The sequence below is a fragment of the Zootoca vivipara genome, chromosome 7 (assembly GCF_965207765.1).
Source record: "Zootoca vivipara chromosome 7, rZooViv2.hap1.1, whole genome shotgun sequence".
NCBI lineage: Eukaryota > Metazoa > Chordata > Lepidosauria > Squamata > Lacertidae > Zootoca > Zootoca vivipara.
Window position 1 is genome coordinate 56,245,141 of NC_142590.1, and position 26,638 is coordinate 56,271,778.

The 26,638-nt window shown below is 43.3% G+C and overlaps 2 protein-coding genes across 14 annotated transcripts in view; one reads left to right on the forward strand and one right to left on the reverse strand.

Annotated features, from left to right (window-relative positions):
- Positions 1-6,267: 6,267 nt before the first annotated feature.
- On the reverse strand, positions 6,268-22,308 carry RUMY1 (regulator of UNG2 and MKLN1 interacting yippee protein 1). Of its 7 annotated transcripts, none has more exons than XR_015951106.1 (6): positions 21,890-22,149; positions 19,618-19,817; positions 15,183-15,260; positions 13,824-13,948; positions 12,733-12,922; positions 6,268-7,371 (listed from the first exon to the last, which is right to left on the reverse strand). XR_015951106.1 is itself a non-coding variant. In XM_088674339.1 (6 exons), the coding sequence occupies exons 3-6, from the start codon at positions 16,558-16,560 to the stop codon at positions 12,828-12,830; spliced, it is 312 nt and encodes a 103-aa protein (XP_088530465.1). In that variant the 5' UTR covers positions 16,561-16,671; positions 19,618-19,817; positions 22,159-22,281; the 3' UTR covers positions 10,182-12,827. The 7 variants fall into 7 exon arrangements, 6 of the variants coding, with proteins under 6 accessions (XP_088530465.1, XP_088530466.1, XP_060133108.1 ...); XM_088674339.1 differs by lacking the exons at positions 6,268-7,371; positions 21,890-22,149 and adding exons at positions 16,547-16,671; positions 22,159-22,281 and having other exon boundaries at positions 10,182-12,922; XM_088674340.1 differs by lacking the exons at positions 6,268-7,371; positions 21,890-22,149 and adding exons at positions 16,547-16,671; positions 20,566-20,644 and having other exon boundaries at positions 10,182-12,922.
- Positions 20,912-26,638, forward strand: part of SRGAP2 (SLIT-ROBO Rho GTPase activating protein 2) — a 206,691-nt gene continuing 200,964 nt past the window's right edge. For 5 of the 7 annotated variants that reach the window (XM_035122342.3, XM_088674334.1, XM_088674333.1 and 2 more), the window contains exons 1-2: positions 20,912-21,198; positions 24,024-24,596. In XM_035122342.3, the coding sequence (XP_034978233.2) occupies positions 24,530-24,596 (67 nt within the window). In that variant the 5' untranslated portion in view covers positions 20,912-21,198; positions 24,024-24,529. Of the gene's footprint in view, positions 21,239-24,023; positions 24,597-26,638 lie in introns of all 7 variants that reach the window. The other 2 variants (XM_035122343.3, XM_060277122.2) reach the window with 1 other exon arrangement.

Below are 26,638 nucleotides of genomic sequence, written 5' to 3' on the forward strand. Positions count from 1 at the left end.
CAGGTTCCTATGCTGCTCTCCTGTCCCCTCTCAGATCCAACAGAAACTCCATGTCCTTCAAACCACCCAATGGCCTCTCCTGCCCACCCTCCAATGCCTGCTCTTCATTCCTCTGGCTAAACCACTCTCAGACATACAGAGATGTCCTGCTACCTTAAACAACTCTACCCTTTCTGCTTGCCTGACCCTTATACTGAAGCCATTGTAGAACTGGGAAAGGGGCAACTCAAAAGGCTGGTGCAGGCATCCCAAAACTCGGCCCACCAGATGTTTTGGGACTACAATTCCATCATCCCTAGCTAACAGGACCAGTGGTCAGGAATGATGGGAATTGTAGTCCTAAAACATCTGGAGTTTGGGGATGCCTAGGCTGGAGCAACTCCTCATTGAGAAAAAGTTGCAACATTTCTGTCTTTTTAGCTTAACCCCCCCCAAACAAAAACAGGTAAGTAAAAGGGGGCAGGGGGCATGATAGAAGTGTATAAATTATGCATGGCGTAGAAAAAGTGGAGAGGGATCATCCAGCCTTTCTACTTAATGTTGGTTTTTATTTTAAAGTTTTCAGAACTTCCTCTGACAGTGTGGGAGTTGGGTGAATGAAACATTTATTTTTGCCTCTTCCCTCCCAGGTTGGCCTTTCTACAATGCACTGTTTTCCTCCACAAGTCTGCTTTGCTTTGTATTCTTCTCCCCCATGCAACCCAGGAAAGCATACATGTGAAAAGCCACATGGATTTTTCAGGAAAGATCTGCAAAAAGCGTAAAAGCACTGCATCAAATTTTCTTGAATGGCATTACTAAAACACATTGTTGGAAGAACTGAGAGTAGCAGGGTAATTTGCTTGGGGGACTTGATCCTCGAGTGGCATAGGTGCCAACTTCCTGGGGCCCTGGGTGCCTGAGCACCCACAACATTCCCCATGAAGGGGCCAGGCACCCACAAATTTCGATGCTAGGGCCATGCACACTGCATGACACCCAAGCCCCAGGCAGCCACAGTCGTGGAGCCAAGTTGGCACTCCTGCCACATGGAATGACTCCAAAAGGTAGTAGACACTCCCTCTCCCAATATTTCCTGCCACTCTTCTCATTCCCTAAATTTTCAGTTACAGCCCATGAAGTTATGCTGTTGCCAGGGGTGTAACAAGGGAGGTGCGTTGGGGGCGGGTCGCCCCGAGTGCCACCCTGGAGGGGGGTGACACTCGGCACGCCTCCCAAACCAAGCCCCGCCGCCCAGTAAAAAGCCTCGCTCGGCACGGCGGGGGCTGGCTTGGGAGGCGCACTTTGCTTGAGGGCGCGGCGTCCGTACGGGCTACCGCTCTCACGCGCTGTCCGTACAGGATGCCGCCCATGCAGCAACCTATATGGCCACTGTGTGAGCAGCAGCCCGTACGGACTGCGCATGTGTGGCACCCTGTACGGAGTGCGCACATACGGGATGCCGCACTTGTGCAGTGTGTATGGGGTGCTGCACAGGCGTCGCACCGGGTACCGTTTGGGCTTGGTACGCCACTGGCTGTTGCGTGGATTAAATCTTTGCTTCCTGAATAATGGTCTTTGCCAGTCTTTTTCTTCCCCAAACAAGCTTTTTCTGCAATTGCCTCAGGTCCTTACAATCATTGGAGCTAGCTGTCATTTTGGAGTGGGGGGTGGGCAGGATATGATTGTTCAAGCTGTTCAGTTCTGGAACTAGGAATGATCTGAACAAAATCATGTGGACATTCCAAACCATCTAAGTAAAACCGGCATGTGTTTGTGTTTAAGAAAGCACAAAGCATTATGCAATCGGAATCACGCAGAGTTGCAGATTACCAGTTCAGGTTCATTTGGCCGTGCAATATTCTGCAACAGAGAATAATTATTTTGGAAAAGGAAGTCCTTCTAATTTAAATGTGAGAAAAGATGGCTGAAAGTTGAGGAGGGAGGTTGCTAAGCAACAACTGCTTTACAAAGGGTTTTTTCACTCTCCTCTCTCAGCTGACATTTTTCTTGAATATTTTAGATGGAGTTTGGCCAATATATTAAACCACCCATATGACTGTGATACTGTTTTCAAACTATGATTTTCACTACTTTGCTTTAGCAGCAAAGCATGAGTATCAGGTTTTTGAAATCAGATAAAACAAGTGTTTACTAGCAGTACCTTTTCCTGAACTAGTTTTTCATTGGAAATTACCCACCTGGAGCAGAGTAAATTCTCCACCATTCCTGAAATTAGCAGGTGTGCTAAGAAGTTTCCAACAATTAGAAAATGGATGTAAATTGTGTGAAAATTTCTATATAAGATGCATTTCCCTCTCTGACAGATGCAGCGTGACTGGCCTTTTAATTCTACCTTCTCATCTTTCTTTTCAAGAGACTGTTTCACTGCAGTGTTTATTTTATTGTTGACTTGCTGTGGCAATGGGTTGAGCATATAGACCACAAAACTGCAAACTGTTATAGATTTGGGCAACTTGGCTTCCCATTAGGATTAGTGCTTGACAGTAAATGGTATCGGGATATTACATTTGCTCCACCTGGACTGTGTTTAAATGTGCATCCTTCCTTTGATAGTCCAGGCATTGGTTATCTCGGAAGGGGGGTGGGGAGGAAATCAGATAGACTAATATAATTAAAGAACCTTTTTCTTTCCAGGTTAAACCCAATTGGGATACCATTGTAGGGGTTCCAGGACTAATCCTGGAGTTTCTTTGTTCCTACAATAACTGCATCTTTGATTAGCTGAGGTTTCTGATAAACACTGACACCGCTGATTTATTATCTACTTCTTGGTTCCCAAGGATACCGTGCATGTTCCATTCTACAATATGCTGTTCCTAACCTAAAGGTGAATGTTTCAAAATACCAGTGTCTCTCCTGTTCTCCATGGGTATTTATCTTTTTCCATTCCATAACCTGTATTTTAGGCAGCTTTCTGATAACAAATCCTTTCTCTGATGCAGTGTGTCTCATTCTTTCATTTTTTTTAAAAAATATATTTTATTAATTTTCCAATTAAAACCAATTATATCACATTCATTATTTCAAATTATACACATATATATATCAATCAAGCCGAATGTTATGCCAAATCATCTAAAGAATTTTTTATTTGGGTTCCCATGCTTCAAGAAATTGGGGATTCCTCGCAACCGTCCACTGCCGTCTTTTTTCTAAAGTTCAAATCGTCCTCCAAGTTCATAATAATCCAGATCTTCCCCTTACAGTCACATAGATGTTTTCCACTTTCAACCAATTGTTTCCCAGCTGCTGTGTGTCTCATTCTTTCAATTTGACTGGCTTTTGCAAGTCTTTTCTTGCCATATCAAATCAAATCAAACTGAAAACCTTTGGTTTCTTGATGTTGTCAGGATGTATCACATAGGACATGCCAGCATAGGGGTTTCATAGAGGAGCTCTGATTCATTGATCCAGCAATCCCCACAGGCTATTAATATGTTCATTATTATTATTATTATTATTATTATTATTTAAAAATATATTATTATTATTATTTAAAAATATATTATTATTTATTAAATATACAGCCCTTCATCCAAAGGGCGGTTCACAACATAAAAATAGAAAATGAGAAGACAAAATACATAATAAAACACAAACAAACCAATAACTCCCCTCCCACAAACATATTTAAAAAGCTGTAGAATGTTAATTAGCCAAAGGCCTGGTTGAAGAGAAACGTTTTTGCCTGGTGCCTAAAGATATGTAATGAAGGTGCTAAGCAAGCCTCTCTGCCATTCAGCAACAGAAACAAGGTATAGCCATAGTTGCAAATCAGTGCAAGGAATGGACAGCATAAGCCAAAAAGAATAACCAATATAGCTGGTTGGTTATTAATATTAAAGTAAATGGCTGATAAATAGTTCTTCCTTATAGTGACCAGTGTTTTCTTCATCTGTGACACACATGAAGCCAACATGGTGCCTTCCAGATATTGTTGGACTATCGCAGAGCCAGCCAGCATGGTCAATAGTCAGGAATGATGGGAGTTGGGAGTTCAGCCTTGGGTTAGCCACTGCTGGTCTATGGTGTTTCATAACACTGGCAATGTTTGGTTCAGCTGTTGTCCTTTGGCTTATGCTTAGCCCATTTTTCTTCTCCAGCAATGAGTCCTCATCCCTCCCTTGATCACCCTCAACATTAATTGACATGACTAACCAAAGTCCATCAATTTCAATCTGAATCTACTCTGAGTAGAACTCGGTTGGACACAACATCCTATATTAAGGATTGCTATCGATTGGGGACCTGCCTCAGACATTTAAGAACTACAGGTGTTTGGGCAAATATAACATCAATTGGCCAACCTTGCCCTAGCTTCTTCTAATGAGGTCAAATGACAATGCGGCATGTCAGAAATAGACAGATCTCACTCATCAGCTGAGAGCATGCTGGACATGAACAGGGATTTGTTTCTTGGGGAAACAAGCTGCCATTTGGCTTACGAACGTATTTGTGGGCACTCCTCATAACAGGAAGAATTACCTCAACTAGGTGGAACAGTTGTCTGCTAAGATAAAAGTAACTACTCCAGTCTGGGTGACTGAATAAATAAATCTGACAGACTGACGTGCCCAGACTTCACTGCCTCTGCACAGGGGAGCCTCTCCCATCCTCTGCAGGCGAAAAAAGGGAGAGCCCAGATGTTTTTGCTTCAAGACCCACCCTCTCTTTAAGCACATCAGGTTAATTTTTGAAGGTGTGAATAAATCTCAGGCTGATACTTTTGACAGAACAAGAAAGTCTCAAGGTTACCCACCCATCTCTGCAATCTGTCCTCCATTCACTCCTTCCCCATAAAACTGTGTCATGCTTCATTTCAGCTACTGGACACTGTGATCCAAAGGCTCCGAGTTATGGTTTTACTACTAACAAAATGTGCACCAAATGGTGGAAGTGTGTATTGAATAGCTGAGTTGGCGGTGAAAGTATGCCCACATTCCTTCTTCATGAGTACTTAATTTCTAAAGAAGAAATGCTGAGGCTCAAGTCTGTCTGGAAACAGAAACATCTGATCTGGAAGCTCTTCTTATCCTGGTTGTGTGGAGGCTCCCTCTCAGTGACAATGCTCTGAATCTGTTCAGTAACACCTCGTGCCTTTCAGGAACAGACCATGGCATTGAAAATAAATGCTCTGGAACAAACAAAGCCCTGTTGCCAGTCCATTGGTACACATGCAAATAGGTGCGAGATGGGGGTGGGAATTGGTGAATTGCTGTTGATGTCACATAGTGCTAACACAGGGGGAAGCGGTGATATTCTCAATATGCTTGCTGGAAGGGGGGAGGCATTTGAGGCAGTTCCCTCCCAACTGTAATGTTCCCTAAACTCAGTCTAATACTTTCTCCACCATCTTGGCTGTCTGTTGGTACATCTTCCACCGGTAGGAGCAAAGCTGAGATAAGATGAATGAATACCTGCAGGCGTGTAGTTAGTAGATCATATTCTGTAACAAATCTATCCACTACTGCAGCCAATTCCACCGAGTACAACAGACAATGGCATCAGTGGCCTGCTTTCAGCTAGAGCACTCTGTGCATGCTACTCATGTAAATTGGTTCCGGGGCCATTTGTTTAGCCCACTGCCAAGGATGCGCAGCTTCTCCTAACCCCTCACCCATTTAAGAATACCGTAAATGTCTAAAGCAGGCATCCCCAAACTGCGGCCCTCCAGATGTTTTGGCCTACAACTCCCATGATCTCTAGCTAACAGGACCAGTGGTCAGGGATGATGGGAATTGTAGTCCAAAACATCTGGCGGGCCGAGGTTTGGGGATGCCTGAAAGCAAGGAGCCTTTTCTCTCCCTAGTGGTTCCCCATGTGTTTTAGTAACAGGGTTTTAAATCATGCAGGCAGCTTACATGGACAGAAAAGACTTCCTGATTTAAACATTAGCAGGTGAGGGGCCAGCAGCTGTGCTGGGGGTGAGGGGGGCTAAACAAATGGCCCTGCAGCCCCTTCATATCTGTGTTGCCCTCTTAAATGAGTGGCACATGAAAGGGCCATAGTAGATCAATGTTTGTTTTAATGCAATTTCCCTGATTGTGTGTGTGTGTGTACATTCATAAGCCCCTACTCACCAATAGACATCTAAATAGACAGGTGCAATTGTGCTCTGGAAATCTGTGGTCATGCTTATGCACATCTTGTGTGTTCTGGGTTCCTTGAAAGGATGATGTGCTCACATTTTATACAATTTGCGGGGTTGCATCCGATATTGGAATATGATTAAAGGAGGCATAATTGCAAAAAATTGTGAACTGTAATGTTCAGTAGGGTTTTAATATGAACTTAAAAAGAATTGTGTTGTTGGAGAGAAGCAGCATGATGCTTCCTTATTGAGAAAGCTCCTGGCTTCTCAAGCTCACATACAAGTTCCTGTGTACACCGACATACAGATGGAAGCCAGTAGGAGACATTTTGAGCTAATTTTCCTGGAGTATGATGTTACCCAGAGACATCAAATTGTCAGTATTTTGAAGAACCACAGATGATGGGCAAACAGCTGCCAAAACCACATGAAGCGTGAGATTTCTTTTGAAGAGTCCAGACCTGGGCATCTTGTTTTCTTTTACTGCTGTCCAAAATTAGCTCCGTTTGAGTAAAAAAAAAAAATCAATGAGGAGTGCAACCACTTTTAGTTTAAAGCATACGTTTTGACAAGGAGCACTGATGAAAGACTTAGGAATGTTTGCACACAAGATACCATTGAGATGTGGCTGCTGCTTTTGGCAAGCTGGTTACAGAGTTCATGGGAAGAGCAGACAAAACATGCCTGCTAGAACACTTTCCACCCTTCCCCCACACCCGTTTCTTCTTTCAAACAGAAACCACACATGTGAGTGAGCCATTTGCCTACAGCAAGATATGGACGTACTGCTGCCTGCATAACAGCACCGAATCATGGATCCTGCAATTATGGAAGGCTCTACCGTTCAAAGCCATCCTCTTGGATAACATGCACCCAGATGGCCAAGCGCCATTTTAGTGGGCTAAAGAGTGAGAGTCTAGTTCTAGTTGCTGTAGGTTTTAATTCCATCACACGCAGCTTGCCTTCATAGGCAGAAAGGAAATCATTAATTATTACAGGCAGCCTTTTGTTCCGGTGTCCTTGCAATGTGGCACTTGTGAGCTGGCTTCTCGTATCACAGCAATGGCTGCGTTTCAGTGGAAACCGAATCCCTACGTGTGCTCAGCGTATACTTTTTAGAGGTTATACATTAAATTATACTGAAAAAATGGGGAAGACTGAAATGATCCCTCCCCCTTCTTAACACGGTTCCTTTTAGAATGAAGCTGAAATGATTTATCGTTGTCTTGCTGTGACTTTTCCCCTCTTCCTTCCTTCTGTTCAACCTGTGCAGCCAGCTACGATTGGTGTTGAATAATGCATAGAAAAGAAAAGAGAATGCATTACCAATAACACTGATATTGTTGCACACAAGTGTGCGGCATCTTAAAACAGACCTGAGGGAAAGCAAGTGCACTTGCTTTATTGGAATTCAGATTTTTTTATATGGCTCTTCTTGTGCCATCCAATTTGGGTACGGCAAGCCTCTGCATTTGACATTGTCTCAAATTCAAAACCCAAATAGGTCACTTGTTTGTATGTATGTGCGTAAGACACACAGAAAGAGAGAGACATAGCTCTAGTTTAAGCAGGTGCAGAATTAGGCTATTCCCCCCTTATGAAATTCTGAGGACAGTTATTTGATTCTTCTCCTCCACTGCAACAAGAAAAGTATGGATATATGCCTGCGTACCTTGTTTTAGTGACACACACACACACACTTTCAATAGCAGTTTATGTATTCGGGTTTTTGGAGTTCAACAAACAGCATTACTTTGACCTCCCTGTGCTCAAATATTGCCATTTTATAAATATAACATACACAACCAGTTGCATTCACAGCAGCATTAGGGCCTGTACAATAAAAAGTCATTTAATCAACACTATGCTGAAAATTTATGAACTCCTACCTTTCAGTATGACGGACAACAAATAAATCAGTTTATTGCTTATGCCCACATTGTATTTTAATATTACTACCAAAACTTTAGTGAATATTAGGCTTGTGTATCTTCGATCAAATCATTGTTTTAACTGGGGTGGCTTGACAGCTGACAAACCGGCAAGAGCTAAGTGTAGAGACATAATTCAGCTGAACTAAGCACTTTGGAGTCATGCATTCTGTTGAATAATGCACACTTTCTTTTTGTTTAGAGTACCTCTATCAGTGCAATCCGATACAGGTTTACTCAGAGGTAAAGGTAAAGGGACCCCTGACCATTAGGTCCAGTCGTGACCGACTCTGGGGTTGCGCGCTCATCTCGCATTATTGGCCGAGGGAGCCGGCGTATAGCTTCCAGGTCATGTGGCCAGCATGACAAAGCCGCTTCTGGCAAATCAGAGCAGCACATGGAAATGCCGTTTACCTTCCCGCTGTAGCAGTTCCTATTTATCTACTTGCATTTTGACGTGCTTTCGAACTGCTAGGTTGGCAGGAGCTGGGACCAAGCAACGGGAGCTCACCCCATCACAGGGATTCGAACCGCCGACCTTCTGATCAGCAAGCCCTAGGCTTAGTGGTTTAACCACAGCGCCACCTGGGTCCCTCTACTCAGAGGGTATTCATGAATTCAATAGCGTTAATGCATAGACAAGGACAAAGGATCACACCCTAATTTTCTCATTGGATTTTTCTTCCAATGCAGCATCCAACTGATTATCTGTGGGGTTTGGAAGGCTTGTTATGACCCTCTGCCTGCAACAGTTTGTTTACACAACCCAGACGGTTTCCCAAAATTGTTTTTTATCTTCCACAAACGCCCATTAAGCTCTCATATTGAATCAGATTGTAAGTCCATTTAGCCCAGCACTGCCTGCTGTCTGTCACAGCCCTGCTACTCCAGATCATTTGACAACAGATGCTATTGATTGAACCTAGGCCCTCCCCAATACTTCTGAAATGGATGGCTGAACCCTACACAATGTACACAATGCTTCCATGTGAAGACACTCATGATTACTTTTAAAGGTCCAGCATATGTTCTGAAAGTTGCTTTAGAGCAAGAGGTGGGGGGGGACTCGTAGCTCTCCAGGTGTTGCTGGACTCTAGCTCCCACCAACTCCTGATCACTGGTCATACTGGCCTGACAAGATTTGGAGTGCAACAGTCATCGACTCTTCTGGTTCCATGGATCCACACCACTACTTCCCAATTCATAGAATAAAAATAATACTCCGCTGCCAAAGTCTCACGTTCTGCATCAGAAGTGACAATCCTTGCATGGTGCTGCTTGTTTATTTGAAACTTCTTTTCAGGAGATGCTGAGTGCAAACATTGAACAAAGTAACAGGTGTTTATAATCTTTATGTCCTTGGGTAGCTACAAGAATCTCAGGATTTTTAATATTTGTGCTCAACTAAGTAACACATGGTGCTGCTTTTTCACTGTGTGTGTGTGTAACGAATGAACAAAATGCAATTGTTCTAATGGCTAACTAGATGTTCTTCAAAATACTTAGCTGCCACTTAAATCTGGCAGTGGTGCATTGAGCTTCCCTTCCATAATGTTCTGCAGTTACCCATACCCCACTCGGGTGCCACCCAATCCTAAACTCATTTACTAGGTAGTAGGGAGCAATGTCCTTTGAACTTAGTAGGTCTTACTTTTGAGTACACATGGTCAGGATCTTACTGCACAACTGATTTGTTGAGAATGCTATTCCCCCACTTTTTGCCTTCCTTATTTTACAACTGAAGGTCTTGATCTTTCTGACATTTTAAGTCAATTTCTCACTTTAAAACACATTCCCAGAGTGAATTTTGTGGGTTTTTTTTTTTAGGGCAGGTGTTACCTTAGCGGATTTTGTGTATACAAAGGGTGCTCTTATTAAAGCTGCAAATATTTTGTGCTTTAAATAAGTTGGTATTAAACTGAAGTCAGTTCCAAGAGAAGTTGAGTTCCAGAACCTGGGTAAATGATGCTCACCATTTGCTTTGCTTCTGCTGGCTGGGAGGAAAGCAACAACTTAAGCCCCCTGCTTTGGCATCAGAGATTTCACCAGGCTTATATTGGAAGCCTTAACAGCTAGAAAGCAGTTTTAAAAATAAATAAAAGGTGAGAATCTCCAGATACTGAACTACCGGTATGTTATTGTGGAAATGCATAATACACACAGCACACTGACTTTTATTATATACAGTTCATATAGCTGATAGATATTTGAACTCTCTGCAGTTAGGGAGGCATTTTGGCGCAGAAGATGAGGCCCTCAGTAGAATGAGCAGAAGGGCTCATAGAAAGTACAGCAAGGCTGGTGTACCACATTTTGAAGTAATCAAATAATTTACACCATAGAAAGCAAGAATAGGGAACGCTTTTCAGCCTGAAGGCCTCATTCCCTTTGAGGCCACCTGCTAGTGGTGGCTGAGGCTAAAAAATGGGTGGAACAACAAATGTAAAAGTTACTTTTGTGCAGTGGGCTAGATAAACACACACACACACTTCTCTATCATCTACCTAGAAAAGCAGGAGGCATCTGAGTTCAAGGACGCATACCTGCCATGCAAAAATAATCAGTGTAAAAGTGAGCATTGTGACCTAGAGAACTATGAGGGCCAGATTTGGAGGCTTGGAGGTTCTCCTCCGCTGATCCAAAGCATGTGCGTGCGCATGTGAGTGAGTGTATGAGAGGGGGGGGGGAAGAGAGAACACCCATTAAATTGAAAGTCTAAATTACCTAACTGCCCCACTTACTGGCAGATACCTCCACTGTTATGAATGACTGAGTCAGTCTATAACTTTTGGAGGGTTTCACATAATGATCGCACCTACGCACCAAGAAAACGTAAAAACATAACCAACATTCTGGAAATTCATTCAGCACCATCTTGCAAACACCAACAGCACCAGCAAAACTCAGGAAGCATTTGGAATAAGCTGCTCCCTGAATTTATGACTGGCTCCGTTCAAGTGAATGAAAGCAATGTGGGCACTAGAGTTGTAGGCTCACCACAGCAAAGATTCTGGAACTGCACCAGGCCCTAAAATGCCCTATAAACTAGAGCAGTGTTTCTCAACCTTTTTTGGGCCAAGGCACACTTGTTCCATGAAAAAAATCACGAGGCACACCACCATTAAAAAAGTTTAAAAAATTAACTCTGTGCCGCCCTATATTGACTATATAATTATGACTGTAAGAAACACTTGCCAATTGCTGTGTTGGTTGCAATCTCCTGTAATAAGGCTTCACAAGCCGCTGATTTCTCTGCCAGCACAATCCTTTGCTCAGCAAGTTTCAGGTTGAGCTCATCCAGCCAGCTTCTTTAAGTTTGTCTAAAACCACCCTCCCGTGGTGGTGGCTGTTGAGAGCTGCGCTCGCCCCGCGTCGTGACCCGGCCGGCTTCCTTTCCGGCAGGTTAGCGCTGTTTATTGGCGGCCGCCAGGCACGTGACAATGCAAATTGCCCTTCTCGTCGCTGCACGTCGCGGCACACCAGCCAGCGTCTCGCGGCACACTAGTGTGTCGCAGAACAGCGGTTGAGAAACGCTGAACTAGAGGGCTGAAAGTATCAACACAGCTTGAAAATTCTCAATATTTTTTCCTTCTTCCAAAGAGGATATTAGTACCCTTTAAAAAATCATGCTCCAGATAACACTTACATCATTTTGAAAAAGAGTAAATGTTCTACCTGCGGCTACTTAGCTGCTTCTGCTACTTTAGACTTCAGTACACTACTGGCTAGATGCAATTCAAGCCATGCCTGGTTGCTACATTCTTTCCAAAAGGCACTGTGCCACCAGATACGTAGGGAATACTCTTATGCCAGCAGTAGAGAAACCAGAAGGATTTAAATTTTTTTTGACCTGACCCTGCATTTACTACATTCTCCTTCAGCGTCACTCTCACTGCTCATTTCTTCTTGTAAACAACTAGAGAAACGGACAAACACAGTTAAAAATGCTGCCGCTTGGACACTGTTCTTTTAAGCCTCTTTGTTTCTTGATTGCACGCATTAAAGGGGATATCTGCAGGTCCAGAAGCTGGGGTCTCTTGTTCTTTTGTTAGCATTTCTTTGCATCTTCTCCTTCCATTAGGAGCAGGGAAACATGCCAGTTCCCAGGCGATGTCCTCACACTTGTTGGCCATTTGTGCGCTGGCAGAGAAAAAGCTATTCAGTAGGTTTCCTCGAAATCTGGCCTTTGAGCAGAACCAAACATTGTGCTGCACTTGCACGAGGGAAGCAGAAATACCTAGATTTAAGAGCTTCCCAATATGTTATGCAAACATGGGATTCTGGAAGGCAGCCAACAGCACAGAGTTGGTATTCACTGCCGGAGCGCTGTGTAGCAGCATTAACCGTGGTTCCTGAAGAGAGGCCTTTTACAACCCCTGACTCAGCCAGCAAAACAGGGAAAAGGAGTCATGCAGGCCGGCAGATAACTTGCCACATCAAACACCACTGGATCTTTCCCTGCGTCGCTTCCAGACCTTTTTTTGTGCAACCAGGAGCGATGGCGATGTGGAGCTCATTCCTTGATCTTCCGTACATAAATGCTGTCCTGTAGGATATGGGCAATAGCAAGCAGTTGCAGAAGCCAGGGGGGGCATACTGATGGTGCTCTGGAAAGCAAGGACTGACTTTTGACCTTCAAATCCTGGTCATCCTGTACAACAGGATGCCTAGCAGATCAGACAGTGTAAGGTCAACAGGTATTATTACCCTTTGAAGTGCTTTCCCTCTGTCTTGCTGGGATTTGCACATCGTGTTTCTTGTCCGTGTGAGAGGCACACCATGCAGCACATAGCTGGTGACATTTATCGGATGTACTCGTCTTCAGAGATGCTGGACAAGTCTTCATCTGCGCTTTCCTCTGAATCTGGTAAGTTGCCCCAAAGCAGTAAGTTTGTACCTTAAAAAGAAAAGGCAAAAAAACTTCCATTGCATTCTCTCTGACCAGGATCTCATGCTAATGAAGCAAAACACGTTGCCAAATGAAGCTACAACCCCAGCAATAGATAAAGGCTAATAAACAAAGTAACATGAACATGCAATTTAAGCCTTTAATTCCACCTCCGTATTTAAATGCCACATTCTAGAACAGGGCTGGTCAACCGTCCAGCACCCAGGTTCCTATAAACTAGGGGTAGGGAACCTTCTGTAGCCCGAGGGCCGTGTCCCCTTACAACAACCTTCTGAGGGCCTAATTAATGCTAGTGGTGGGTGGGCCAGTGAAGCAAAAGTGGGTGGTAAAATGACTGCAAATCTTACCCTTTGCACATTAACCAACATTCCAGCCATACAAAAGCCAGAGGGTTGTACAAACCATGCATTATCACAGCTGATTGGTTGGCCTCCCACTCCACTGAGCTCTGCACGTTGTTGCTCAGAAATGAGACTATGACGCTATGATTCTATGCTTCTGTTATATACCTGAGGCCTTGTTCTCAAACATGGCAGTTCAAGATGGCTTTTGCCTGAGTATTTATCACTTCTTTTTAATTCATGCTTTCCCACCTTGGATTGCTATTTTATGAACTGTGAGCTCAGATCTGGTGCTAAAAACAAATTCCTGGGCCGAGTGCTTGTGCTCAGAGGCACCCTGTTCCTTAAGTTGGAAGTGTGTAAAACCCCCGAGTATGTTGACGCTTTAATAAAAATTAAAGTAGGTCCAACAAGCCTGAAGTATGTCTAACTCTCTTTGTATACATTTTCTAAGAGGCACACAATTCACTGTAGTAAAAGCTTTGGAATAGGACACTCCAAGGGGATAAGAACAATAAACTTTGTGCGTGGAATGAAATTTTCCATACCGGAAGAATCGAGCCTGTTGATTCCAAAAACAGTCTGGCTGTGAAACATCCAGAAGTGCCCATTGTTGCAGGACAGCAAACAAGGTTTGCATGGAGCGATCACATGGTAACCTACCACATTCCCACTAGAAAAGCAAACACACAAGTTCTTAGGTGAAAGAGTAGACAGAAAAGTAAGCTCTAAAATCAACAGTAAAATGAATGTCCTCATGGTAAATAGCAAGTTAATAAAACAGGATCCCACCCTATCTAGTAGAACTAGTTGTGAATGTTTGACTAAATACTGAGCAAGATGCCTTTGGAAAACAGTCCAGAAATAGCCTGTACAGTATGTTCAGCCTGCAACTTTCTTTTTAACCCCCCAAATGGGCACCTATATTATGAATGTATCAACAACAGATGTTGCCTGTTCTTAAATATAAAACCTATTTTATAGAACATAACCTCACCTCACCTCATATCACAAAAATGGGAAAATACTGACCTACTGATCCCTGTGGCTCTAGAAAGCATGGGATATAATGATTATTGATGTCATGACAAATTCATACAGAGATGACTAAAACCAGGACCATTTTATGGTGGCTGATAGTTACATTTTTAGAATAAAAGCCATTAAATTGAAGAAAACTGAATAGATATGAATCTATACTGAACTTCTCTACATTTTCTCTGATTTGGGTTGGGGGACACAAGCCACAGGGTAAAATCTTGATTTGCTAGTTATTGTGCTGTTTCATGAATATCTAATAAGTGGCCACAGAAAAGGCTATCTTCTGCCCCACTGGCAATCTAGCCACCTTGATGTGTGCAGTATTGTAGTCAAATTCCTTTGAGTTTATGTATTTCAGCTAGTACTGCCCCCTCCCTATTTTAACCCTGTCCCTGTTCCATCAACAGCATACTGACATGCAGAAATTAAGGAGGAAAAACTCCTTCCATCTCTGCGTGATGAAAAACTTCACCTGCCACATTTCTGCCTGTCAGACTGCTATTAAAGCACAGAATGAAAGCCAGGAAAAAGGTGGGCAACACTACAAGTGAAGATAACACATGTCAATAACCTATTCTGCTTTGTACCTGTACTACCACAGTTTTGGAAATCCTGAGGATATCAGAATAGTCCAGTTTTCCCAAGTACAGTAAATCTGGGAGCTCTTTATGCCAACCATTTTATTGCTGGAATTTATCCTGGACATTGTCAGCCAAGGACTTCTTTGATGGTGGATAGTTAAATTCAAGTGAGCATTTGATAATCAAGTTTGCTTCAGGCTCTTGCACACAAATGAATGAAGAGGTAGAGACCACACAGCTGTTCAAAACACTATGCTAAGTTAAACTGCAGCATTACTTACTTACCATTTCAAACAGGCCACATCTTTCAGTTTACATTTGCAGATTTCTGTGAAATAGCAATTTCCAATGAAGCCAACAGTACTGTGGGAGAAATAGTTAAAAATGAACTTGATCACAGTTTCACAATGTGAAGTATTGTGGCAATAAAAGTTCCAGCAGAATGCTATTCTCTTTGTTTATTGTTAGTTTACAAATCTATATGTGCCAACAGCCATTGTAAACCTCTCTTTGCTAACAGCCATTGTAAGCAAGGCAATATACGACATAACTGTACATTGATCCAGCTTTTAGTTTAATGTGTTTTGATAGGTAGTCTTTTCCTTGCATTGTCTCTTCAAAAATGACCGAGCTGAGTTGCCTGTTGGAGAAAACACTTTAGCAAACCCTATAAAGTTGTGATCCCCATGACTTATATGAAATGCTGTTTCACTCTACTTAAAACAAGAGGCATTCGTTATTGGCTCCTATGTTACAAGGAGGGGAAACTTTTGGCTCACAAGATGCTAATGAATTCCAACTCTCATCAGCCTCAAGAAACATGGCCAATGGTCACCACTCCACACTCTGCGTAGTGGTGTAGGGAGCTGCAGGAGACAGAGAGGGGCAGGAATCAGTGGCCCCCTTCTTTCTGTGCTGGACATGGAAGAGCCCAAGTGTCCTTCACAGGAAGAAATACAGGGGGTTGCTGGAGGGACAGACAAAGTGCTCTATCCTTGTGCCTCTTAGCAGTCTTCTCACCTGTCTACATGTGAATGGTTAAAGGGAAAGTTTGGATTGGGCTATAAGGCTGTAATCCTCTTCATATTTCCCAGAAAACAAATCCCAGTCCACTTACTTCCAACTAAACATGCATAAGATCACATTGTAAGAAAGCAATTTTCTCCCAAAGTGGGCCTAGTAATGAAGCAAATTTTCCTATGAAAGCTCCACTAGTTTAAGGGATTGCACCACATGACACTAAGAGGTTTCAGGATTGCTGCCTAAGCTTGCAAAAGAAGCAAATCAGATAAGAGGTCAAAACTGCCTTCGGAGCAAAAACAGCTTGAACCCTGTAGTTCAAGCCATTGTGATCATTCCACAATAGCTACCCGGTAAGAGAATCACTATTGCTCTTTAGTAACAATAGATTAGTCTGCTTCGATTCTAAAAACATCTCCAACTCCAGCTTCCTGGTGTAACCAGCCAGGTGGAAGAGTATCAGCCAGTGCAATATGTTACCATAGCTTCTGTCCAAGAATTGGTCTGTTGATATTTGTTATTCAATAGAGCAATTTTGTTTCTGGTTCTCATGATGAAGCAGAGGGAGATATGGGCTCTACAGCCAAGCATGACCATTCCATCAGCGTTGCAGCCCAGAGCCACTTTACCTATTGCTAGCCATGAATCATGGCAACAGAATGAGATGAACAGGTGTAGAAGACTTATTAAGAGTGCCGACAGCATCCTGTACAACAGAGGAAGCGACAACCAATCATTCCATCAGCACCTGCAACTGAATAGTTTTCAACAACCATTAATCTGTGTTTGCTCTTGGATGTGTGTTCCTTTGCTTACAAATGAAGCAGTCTGATCATTACTGCATTCCTGACAGGATTAAAACAGTTTTTCTGTATGATTCACACCAAACAGACCTCTTCCCAGAGCTGATCTATATTAGACAGAAAATTAAAAACTATCCCTGGGTGTTGCCATGGTAGAAAGGATTCAGGTGGCAGGCAGCTACTACCAGTAATCAGTTATAGCGTTGCCATTTTTTATTTAGAGTTTCAAAATGTAGATGCTTCGCAACACTTAAGCTCTCCCTTCAAGTTTAACCGCTCAGCCCGAACAGAGTACAGTACCCCCCCCCCCGGCTGCCATGCTAATCAATTATTACATTATAAAGAAACCAATCATGATAAATAATTTCCCGAGGCACTAAAACATAGCTTTCCTTTTAATATCTCAGTTTGAAGTAAGAGGTTTACTGAATTCCATTACCACATTTCTGTAATAGCAATAGTCAGCGTTGTTTCATTGTTCAACATTATCATAGACATACCATTTGTAACCACACAGAATAAATTCAATTAAGGTTTGTCAGTTACTTAACATTTATACAGTATAATATCTAAGTGTGGGGAAAGTCTCAGCTATGAAACATTTCTGTCATTTGCTTAAAATATATATTTACTTATATTGAATGGATCTTGATGTTGGCTTTTGGAAGACTTTTAATTTCAAGCTGTTTTGTGTAATTTTTAACAACTTGTTTTATACTTTGCAGTTCAAAATTATTTTACTCTTTGATTTTATATTTGCTCTCTTGAAATCTGTAAGTTTCCCAGAGCACTGACACCCAACTTTAATGTATGGGGCAGGAGAGATAATAGCTCAGTACTAGAGCACAAGCTTTTTATGCAGAAGATCCCAGGTTCAGTCCCCAGCATATGCAGGTAGGGCTAGGAAAGACCCTTCCCTGAAACCTTGGATAGCCACTGCCCATTCTTATAGACCAGGGTTGGCCAACTGTGTGTTCCAGATGCCCTCTCATTGTGGCCACTGACCATGCTGCCTGGGGCTAATCAGGGTTGGAGTCCAAAAGCATATGGAGGCCACCACATTGGCTACCTTGGTGTAGACAATACTGAGCTTGACCAATGTCTTCTACATCTGTTCATCTCTTCTGAGTCCATATAACACAGATTCCTATGTACAGTATATTTGAAATAATAATAAATTTCCAGTACTACCCACCTGAAAGCCAAGTGGAGTTTCCTTTGGCCTTGTATATCTTCTCAAATAAATTACCAGCAGTACTGGTTGACCAGTTTACTCTCTGGGAACTCGGTTGATAATTATAGTACAATTTAGATTCTAAAGGGCTGTCAGATGGAGAACACTTGTTTTCTCTGGTTCTGGAGGGTAGGACCACAACCCTCTTTGTTCCTTGTTGCCCACACTAATGGATTCAAGTTACAAGGAAGGAGATTCTGACTAAACATCAGGGAGAACTTTCTGACAGTAAAAGTTCTTTGACAGTGGAGCAGATTCCCACAAGGTGGTAGAATCACCTTGGAGGTTTTTAATGAGAGGTTGGATGGCCACCTGTCATGTATGATCTAGCTAAGATTCCTGCATTACATTGTTGGACTAGATGGCCCTTGGGTCCCTTCCAACATGATTCTATGATTTGTCAGAAACATTAAGCCTTCCACCCCCAACGTGCAGGCCATCTTTTTATCCATTTGAATTACTGAATCTGCAATCATATTGCTGAAGATAGAGTAAGGCATGCTGATGACACTAGCTCTCTGTGACAAAAGTTCCATTAGTTTAGGGTTCCCTTAAGAAGTTTTGATTAAATATGATTATGATTTCCTACATGTACAGTATATCAATGTCATCACCAATGAAACTTGCCTTCTTCTTCCAACACTCCTTCCTTTTCTCATGCTTGAAAGTTGCATTTTGATTCACAATCACTGAGGATGTAGGAAAGCAAAGACTATGTCTTCCTGTGGTTTATACAACACCCCCCATTGTGCTTTTGACTGTTACCACAACAAATACTGTAGACCAGAAACTGACTATTAAGAGAAGTGAAAGTGACAGTTCTAGCATACCGGTAGTGCCACTAAGTTCTCCTACTGTTATGGCGTTGGTGGTGCTATTCTAATATTAGAATCATGCCCCGCTTTCATAATGCAAGATGATTAAGGAAGACAGACTACACAGGCTGCTGTGATTCCCTGAGCTGAACATAACAGAAGTTGTGCAGACCTGCTTTAGAAAGCCCATGTTCTGAATATTTTATTTTGACCTCAAGTCTTGGATTCTGCATTTTTACAAAATGAAAATATTTTCCTACATTATGGCAGATATTGTAAGGGCTGTATGCCACATGAGTGCATGAAATACCCAGAAGGACAGAAAAGGTTAAGACATACCTCTTTTCATAGCCCATGCACACATGTGAGTTAGGACAGCAGCCACAGCATCTGCAACCTGGCAGACCAATATAGGCGATTGTTGAAACCTGAATGTGTAGTGTATTCTGCCAAGACCCTTCACTAGTATTATTTTTATTATATTTATAGCCCACTTTTCCTCCTAGCTCAAGGCGGCATACAGGGGTCTTCCTGTGCCGTTTTCAACCTCACAACAACCCTGTGAGGTAGGTTTGGTCAAGAGACAGTGACTAGCCCAAGGTTTGTCTTCATGGCTCCTTTGAATTTTGTGTGCCAGATCCTAGTGCAGCACCTTAACCATTACACTATACTGAGTTAAGAATGTGAAAGACCACCGAAACTGGACCTTAGACCTAATGCAGATAAGTCACTATGGTTCTTGAGGTTCTTTAAAAAAAATGTGTGAGAGATGCCAAGCAAAATACTTACTGTGGGACAGAAAATTACAGCCAATTCAAGATTCTCTGAGTCTCCTTGTGTTGACTCACCTGGTGGGAGGGATGTCTGTGGAGTAGAGATCTGTCTCTGTATCAGCCAGGAGAACAGCTTTCATGCCCCGGGAACTTAGCACTTGCTGGCAAAACCTGCAGCACAGCACAGTCACACATCTGTCTGCAAAACTGCAGCTGCTGGCGGACATGGCAAGGCCCGTCTGATCCAGAGGAGATTCCAGGGCACCCCTGTGCTTCTTTCAGTAGGGTAGAAAAATAATTTGTCTTCTGGGGCCAGCAAGGTCCTTCTCCCCCACAGGACTTACTGGTACTCTTAGTTTATCAGCTTTGACTACCAACCCTCTTGTTCCTTGTCACAGATTAAAACTCTTACCAAGTGTGGTGATGGTCCTTCCAATCTTATACTGGAGGCTATCTAATCAGCATTAATCAATATTAACTATTGAATTGAGGGAAATTTTCTCCCTCCCCCAGTCCAAGTCTGTTTCTCTTATTTAGTTACTATTTATTTCTTCAAATTTATACGCCCCTTGATTGCAAAGAAAAAAAGCAATATATAAAAAGATAAGACAGAAAAATCAAGAAAAAATTCTAATATTTTGAAACATACAAAAAGTTAAAATGTTAGAACTGATTTAAATTCACAATAGCATTTCTAAGCATCTGGGAAGGCTTGCGCAAACAAGAACTGTTTTAGCTGGCCGCGAAAGGAATACAGCGAAAGCGCCTGGTTGATATCAATTGGCAGGGAGTTCCAAAGTGTAGGTGCTGCCAGCACTAAACGGTATAGTTCTTACAAATGCGGAACGGGTGTTATGTGGCACCTGCAGTAGTGCTAATTCTGCTTTATTTCACTGCCTAGACCCCGGGGTCCTTCCTATCATTCCCTTCTCCCCAACCACCGAGGGCAAGAAACATGCCCGCCTCCCAATTAATCCTACTGTCCCCAATTTAGGATTCTTTACTTCCTTCTCGGCCACTCACGGACTGACTCCGGATCCCCCTGCCTCCTGCCAGCGACCCCAACCTGGACGGCTCCTTTCTTTACGTGCGCGAGAAATGCTCAGAATTAAGACCTCGCGTCGCCTCCCAGTCCCCTGTCAGTTTGAATCTGTGGCTTTGCCTCCCATTGGGGGAAATCTGGCCCACCACCGGCACCTGATTGGTAAAAAAGACAACAACCCGCGTCTCCCCGCTTGCCATTGGATAAACTGACCCTCTCTCGTTCCTACCTACGTGCGGGGCATGAGGACGCGCCCCCTTGCTTCCCATTGGTCCACACGGGGCTTGTATTTGCATGCCCCACCCTTCGTGGTCGTAACCCGCTTCTGTCCCCTCCGAGCATTCTGAGTGGCCCCATCTCCGTCCTGGGTGGGCGGTGCCAATACGGAAAAGTGGCGGGACCGAGGCTGAGGGAGGAGGTAGGCGGGGCGCGGCTATTGGCTGGAGCGCCCGCCAGCTTTCGGAACCTCCCCTCCCGATTGGTGCTCCTCTGTGGAATGGGCGGATGCGCTGGAGCGGGGCTGCGGCGGGGAGCGGACCGTGGGAGCAGCGGGTGGCCTGAGGAACGCGCCTCATGGGGGGAAAGGACTCGCCGTCCGAGCAGCAGCACTGCAGGTAACAGTCGCGTCCGGGACGGAGGAATCCTGAGTTTGGGGTGAGCTCGTGGCAGATTCCCTGCGGTAGATCCCCTTGCCTATCCCATAATATCCCCTTGGCGGGATCCGCCTCCTTTTCCAACTTGGCTGCAATTCGTGTAATGCTAGCCTCCCGCCAGCACAAGGAAGCCCACTCCTTCCAGAAGGCTGTACAGCAGCAGTCTCCATCCTATAATACTCTTCCCGCGCGTGTGTGTCTTGTCTTCCTAGTTCCCTTGGTAGCCCGCAGCGAGCACAGGCGCCCTGCTGGAGCCATCCCGTGCTCCAGTCCACCGGGAGAGGGTCGGTGTCCCATCCATCCCATAATATTCCCCACTGCGGCAAGCGCGGGGAGGGGGGGGGGGAAGCCGGACTCCCCGCATCCCGTACTCGCCCCGAGGGAGAAGCATTCCTCCACAAATAGCCACAGCCCCGTCGAAGCCCAGCTCTTTTTAAAGGGATCCCCCCCCTCTCTCTCTCTCTCTCTCACACACACACACTCTCACACACACACACACCCCGGAGAAGGCAGTTCTATGCGCTCGCAAACGAGCCTTGAAGCAGTTTCATTCCAGATCAGTCTCTTCAAGCTACGAAGCTCAGCGGCGTCAACACAGACTGGCCGCGGCTCTCCCGAGTTTTCAGGGGGAACCTTTCCCGCCCGGCCCTACCTGGAGACGCAGCTGATTGAACCTGGAACATCTGGCATGCGAAGCGTGTGCTCTGCGGCTGAGCGAGGTTCCTTTCCGAACTAAATCCGCAGTACTCTTATTCCCAGAAGATAGTCCCATAGCAGTCTATTCCTCCTCCTCAAATACAGGTCTTAGTTCGTAATATTCCTGGGTGAGCAGGAATATTCCTGCTCGTAATATTCCTGGGTGTGGAGGTATTCCTCTGCCCCATTAAGCTAGTGTTACTTGCCAGACAATAATATACCTACCTTCTTATCCTCCCAGGCCATAAACCCCTTTTCTAGTCTGATGCATTTCCTCTTTACATCATCTCCCTGAAAAGTGCAGCACCAAGAAGGAAAGGCAGGGCTGGATTCCTAACTTCCCGTAGATCAGATCTGTACACTTACTGTGATCCACCAAGCTGAATACAGCTCACCACCCATGTGCAATGGTTTGCTATGGGCTCAGTAAACCTCCTGGTTTTGCTTGGTACTATTGGGTGGGTGGCAGATGTCAGATTCTCAAGCACTTGAACCAACTAATTGAATGTTTTCAGCTTGGTGGGTCACAAGTTGTGCAAGCCTATGACGTACCGGATCGAAAGAGGAAAACAGCATATATCCTTCAAATGTTGCTGCAATTGACTTTTGAATTGAACAGCTATCTTCTTGTAAAGGAGAAAGCACAGTCTTGAGCTTTCAAAAAGTAAAGGTAGCTGTATTGTACCATGAGAAAAATTCAAAAAGTATATTAGCACATTACTTTTATTAGGCCAACCATAATATCACAAAATAGTGTGCAAGGTTTTGAGTTCTTCAGAACACTACATCAGGGTAGACTTGGGATGGTGGCTATGGTTATGCTTCTTCCCAGCCAGACTTGTTGGAATCTGATAACATCTGTGGCACCTAAAAGGCCTCATTGAATGTCTGCTGTCTATTTCCACATTCTCCCTTGAGACTCTTACTCACGGGCATCACCATCATTAATTTTAGCCTGATGAAGAATACTGGATAATTCGAAAGCTTGCAAACTGTTTTGTGATATTTTGGTTGGCTTAGTAAAGATATTTCCCTAATACGGTTTTTGACCTTGCAAGGGGCTATTGGGATGGACTACAAGGTTTTAGTGATTTCTCTTTGTATTTCAGGGAGGTAGCTTTAAATATGTTTGCATAGTTACTTCACAGCAGGCTGACAGTATGTGCTAGCACTGGGTAGAAATATGCCAGATTTCGATTGTGTTTTCATGCTGTAGCTCTCAATCCTAACTCCACTTGTTTGGGAGTAAATCCCATTGAATTTGGTAGGATTTACATCAGAGGAGATTACACTGTTAGGATTACACTGTTATTCCTTAGTCAGTGAGCCATTACCATTTCCTGTCTGTTGGCCACATTGTTTCTCTATTTGGATGTGGATCCAGGTTTCTGGAATCCCCTCTTCTTAACATTTGCTGCCAACAGTAGTTTGTAATTCAGAAAAAGAAGTTTTGTCCTTACTTTGCTCTGCTTGCATCTCTCTTGCACATACTGCTCTGTTTCCCCAGGCTCCAAATCTGCTTTGATGTCTACAGCAGATACATATATCCCTCCTCCCTCTTTACTTTACTTTGCCAGCTTTTGGGGGTTCAATCCTCTAAAATTAACAATGATGCATAATAAAAAAATACCTAAAGCTAGTCTGTTGGCTGGACCAAGATCTGCAGCTTTAGCTACACCAAAGGGGATTAGTCTTGTTTATACAATGGCTTGTGGGTTCATTTTCGAGCTCCTGTAGTTCAAGTAATTTGAGGATTTGGGTCTGATTTCCCTTTTTAGCATATCATATTGCTCTGTCTCCAGTTGTTGTTTAAACTAACCAAGAAGGAACACAAAACTGCTTTTGCAGGACCTGTTTTCCTTTGTCTCCCCATTTTCTTGGATTTAGGAGGTTCTGATGATATTAACCCCCCCCCAGCTCTCTACCTAAAATGTAACTATTGTACCCTTTTCTTCAATTGGATGCATTTTTTTTCTGCTGCAGTTTGAGTAGCTTGCATTTGTACTTTGCATTTCTAGCTTTCAGTCACATTTGTTGTTTTGTATATGCCTGTAACTGGTTGAGAGTCAATTATGTATTTGAATTTGCAGGCAGTTGAACTGAAGAAAGTGACTTTGGAGCTTTCATCTCTTCTACCATTTGGGATTTAATTTGCATCATCTCTGGCTCTATAAAAAGAAAAAGAAAAAGTCAAACCCACACACAACATGTTGTTGCGCAGAAAGACTTCCACTCCCTGGCTGTGCTATTAATGTTAGCAATCAGGAAAAGCCTTTGGGGGCTGCAGATTCTCTGTAGTCTGATGCTGCTGCTGCTGCCACCGCCACCACTGCTGCTAAGGGTTTTGGTGCAGGGAATCCAAACTGCTGCCTTTTCTGTCCGCTGAGCTCTTCACATCTGCATGTCTCTGCTGCTCACACACACTCCATCTCCCACCCTCTCTCCATGGACTGATTGCTGTTGAGGGAAGACGAGCCTGGCCAAGTGATTGTTTTTGGGAGGAACACAAATTGCATTTATTTTGTCGTATTCTGGAGGATCTGCTCTGAGGATAATCTTTTTTTTTTTTTTGCTGGGGGTGGGTGGGAAGGAAAACATGACGTCGCCAGCGAAATTCAAAAAGGATAAGGAGATCATAGCTGAATATGACACTCAAGTCAAAGGTAAGCATATATATATTCTTTAATGTGGACATGGTTTGTTTCTGTATGTGTTTCAGTCTGCAGTTGCATATGCAGGCACTCATGCTACATTTTTGGGTGTGGAAGGGGAAAGCATTTGCAGATTGCCAGGAATTTGCAGTGCTTCTCTATAGTGCAATGTTAGAAGGGATTGACAGGGATTGTTGCTTCTTTGGGTGGGTTCTTGGTGTATCCACCCCACTATCTTTTTTTAAATATAGCTTTCATTTTATGGCACTTTTTTGCTTGAGAGTAGGCTAGAGGAATATAGAACATACATTTGTATTTTTAAAAAATCAATTTTGATTGTAAATGCCTCCTTCCCCTGGGGAAATGTATGTATTAGCCTAAGAAGCTTTGTTGAATTTCAGCTTAGAGGAGCTCTTTTACAGCTGTATGCACCAAAAGGCTTTCACTCTTCATCAACGCCTTCTGTGTGTGGCTGTTTCACACACCTCTGGCAGCTGGTTGCCGTGCCCTTCAATTGAAACTGCATATATTCAATGATAAAGTGTTTTTGGTGATTCTGTGCTCTTTTTGCAAGATGTCCATTAAAGGCTGTGCTATGTTTGCAATGGCAACAACTTGATAGGCGTGCTCCATGCAAAAAATACCTTGGTGACATTAGGCAAGTGGGTTTGGTTTCACATCCTCACATGTCCTGAGTGACACAGTTAAGAGACGCTTGCCTAACCCTTTTGTGTCTGCAGAGTTTTCAGCATTACTTCATACATGTGTTCCTAGTGAGACCTCATTCCTGCACGTGTCTAGCCTGACACAATGCTTCTTGATAGGGGAACTTTGAAGTAGTCATTTTAATGAGAAGTCCTTGATCTGCTTGTCTGCGTAGGATGGCATGAGAGAGTGATTTTGAGTTTGTGGAAAATTAACTGGCTTCTAATTGTGAACTACATGTGCTCAAGGGCTTTTCTGCTCTCATTCAAGTACAGTAATTGCAGAGCTTTTGTGGATTTGTGGCCTCTTGATATGATATGATCTGAGAGAGATCACTGTCTTTACCATGTTTTAACATATAAAAAGCAAGACTTTTTTTTAAAAAAAGGTTCTGCTGCTTGGACTAAATATGGCTTTTTAATAAAAGTGTTCTGGGATTCCTGGGTTGGAGGCAGTAGCCAGTGAAAGCATTTTTGTCTTCCACTCCTCTCCCCCCCCCCAAATGTAATCTTTTGCTTGGCCAAGCTAGCAACCAAGGTTTTAGGAATTCCAATAGCCAACAGGAGGCATTGATTCAGAAAAGCATCTTATCCATCCAGCAATAGATTGCTGTCTGGGCTGGAAGAGTAGGTGGTCTTAAAAATGCAGTTTTCCAAATATATGTAGAGACTTGGATTTCCTTTGTTTCAGGATACAGCAGGGAGGGTTCCCTCTTCCAGCTTGTTGAAACAATGCAAAAGGCATTTGTTCTGTTCTTAGTGACTCAACCTACTGCACAAGTATTGTAGCCTCCATTCTACATGGTGGTCTGTATTTAGGGAAAGGATTTCAGGTATGCAGAAAAAAAGAAAAGACTGTTTATTTTAGCAGTCTATTTGCAGTTGTAGTGTTAAATAGAGCTTGGCATTTAGATAGGAACTCTTATTAAAAAGTATTGTTACTTTATCTTTTTTAAAGAAAAGCACTGCTGTTTCAGCCTGGTTTAAAGTGAAGTTCTGTCCCCTGCTGCTAAAATATTTTAAATTCTTATTAAAAATGACAGATTTTGAACATGGGACTAAATCATGCACATTAAAGCCATCTCAACCCTTGCTTTTTCATGCAAAACCATTTGCAGTCGTTTTCGGTCATCAACAGCTATCAGTCAGTCAATCACCCATTTCCACCACCCTTCTGAGTGATCCCCCCTCCCCTCCCCCTCCCCACCCCTTCTCTACATAAGTGCCTGGGGACTCCTATTTCACTGTATCTGAAGAAGTGTGCATGCACACGAAAGCTCATACCAAAATAAAAACTTAGTTGGTCTTTAAGGTGCTACTGAAGGAATTTTTTTATGCATGGAATAGTTA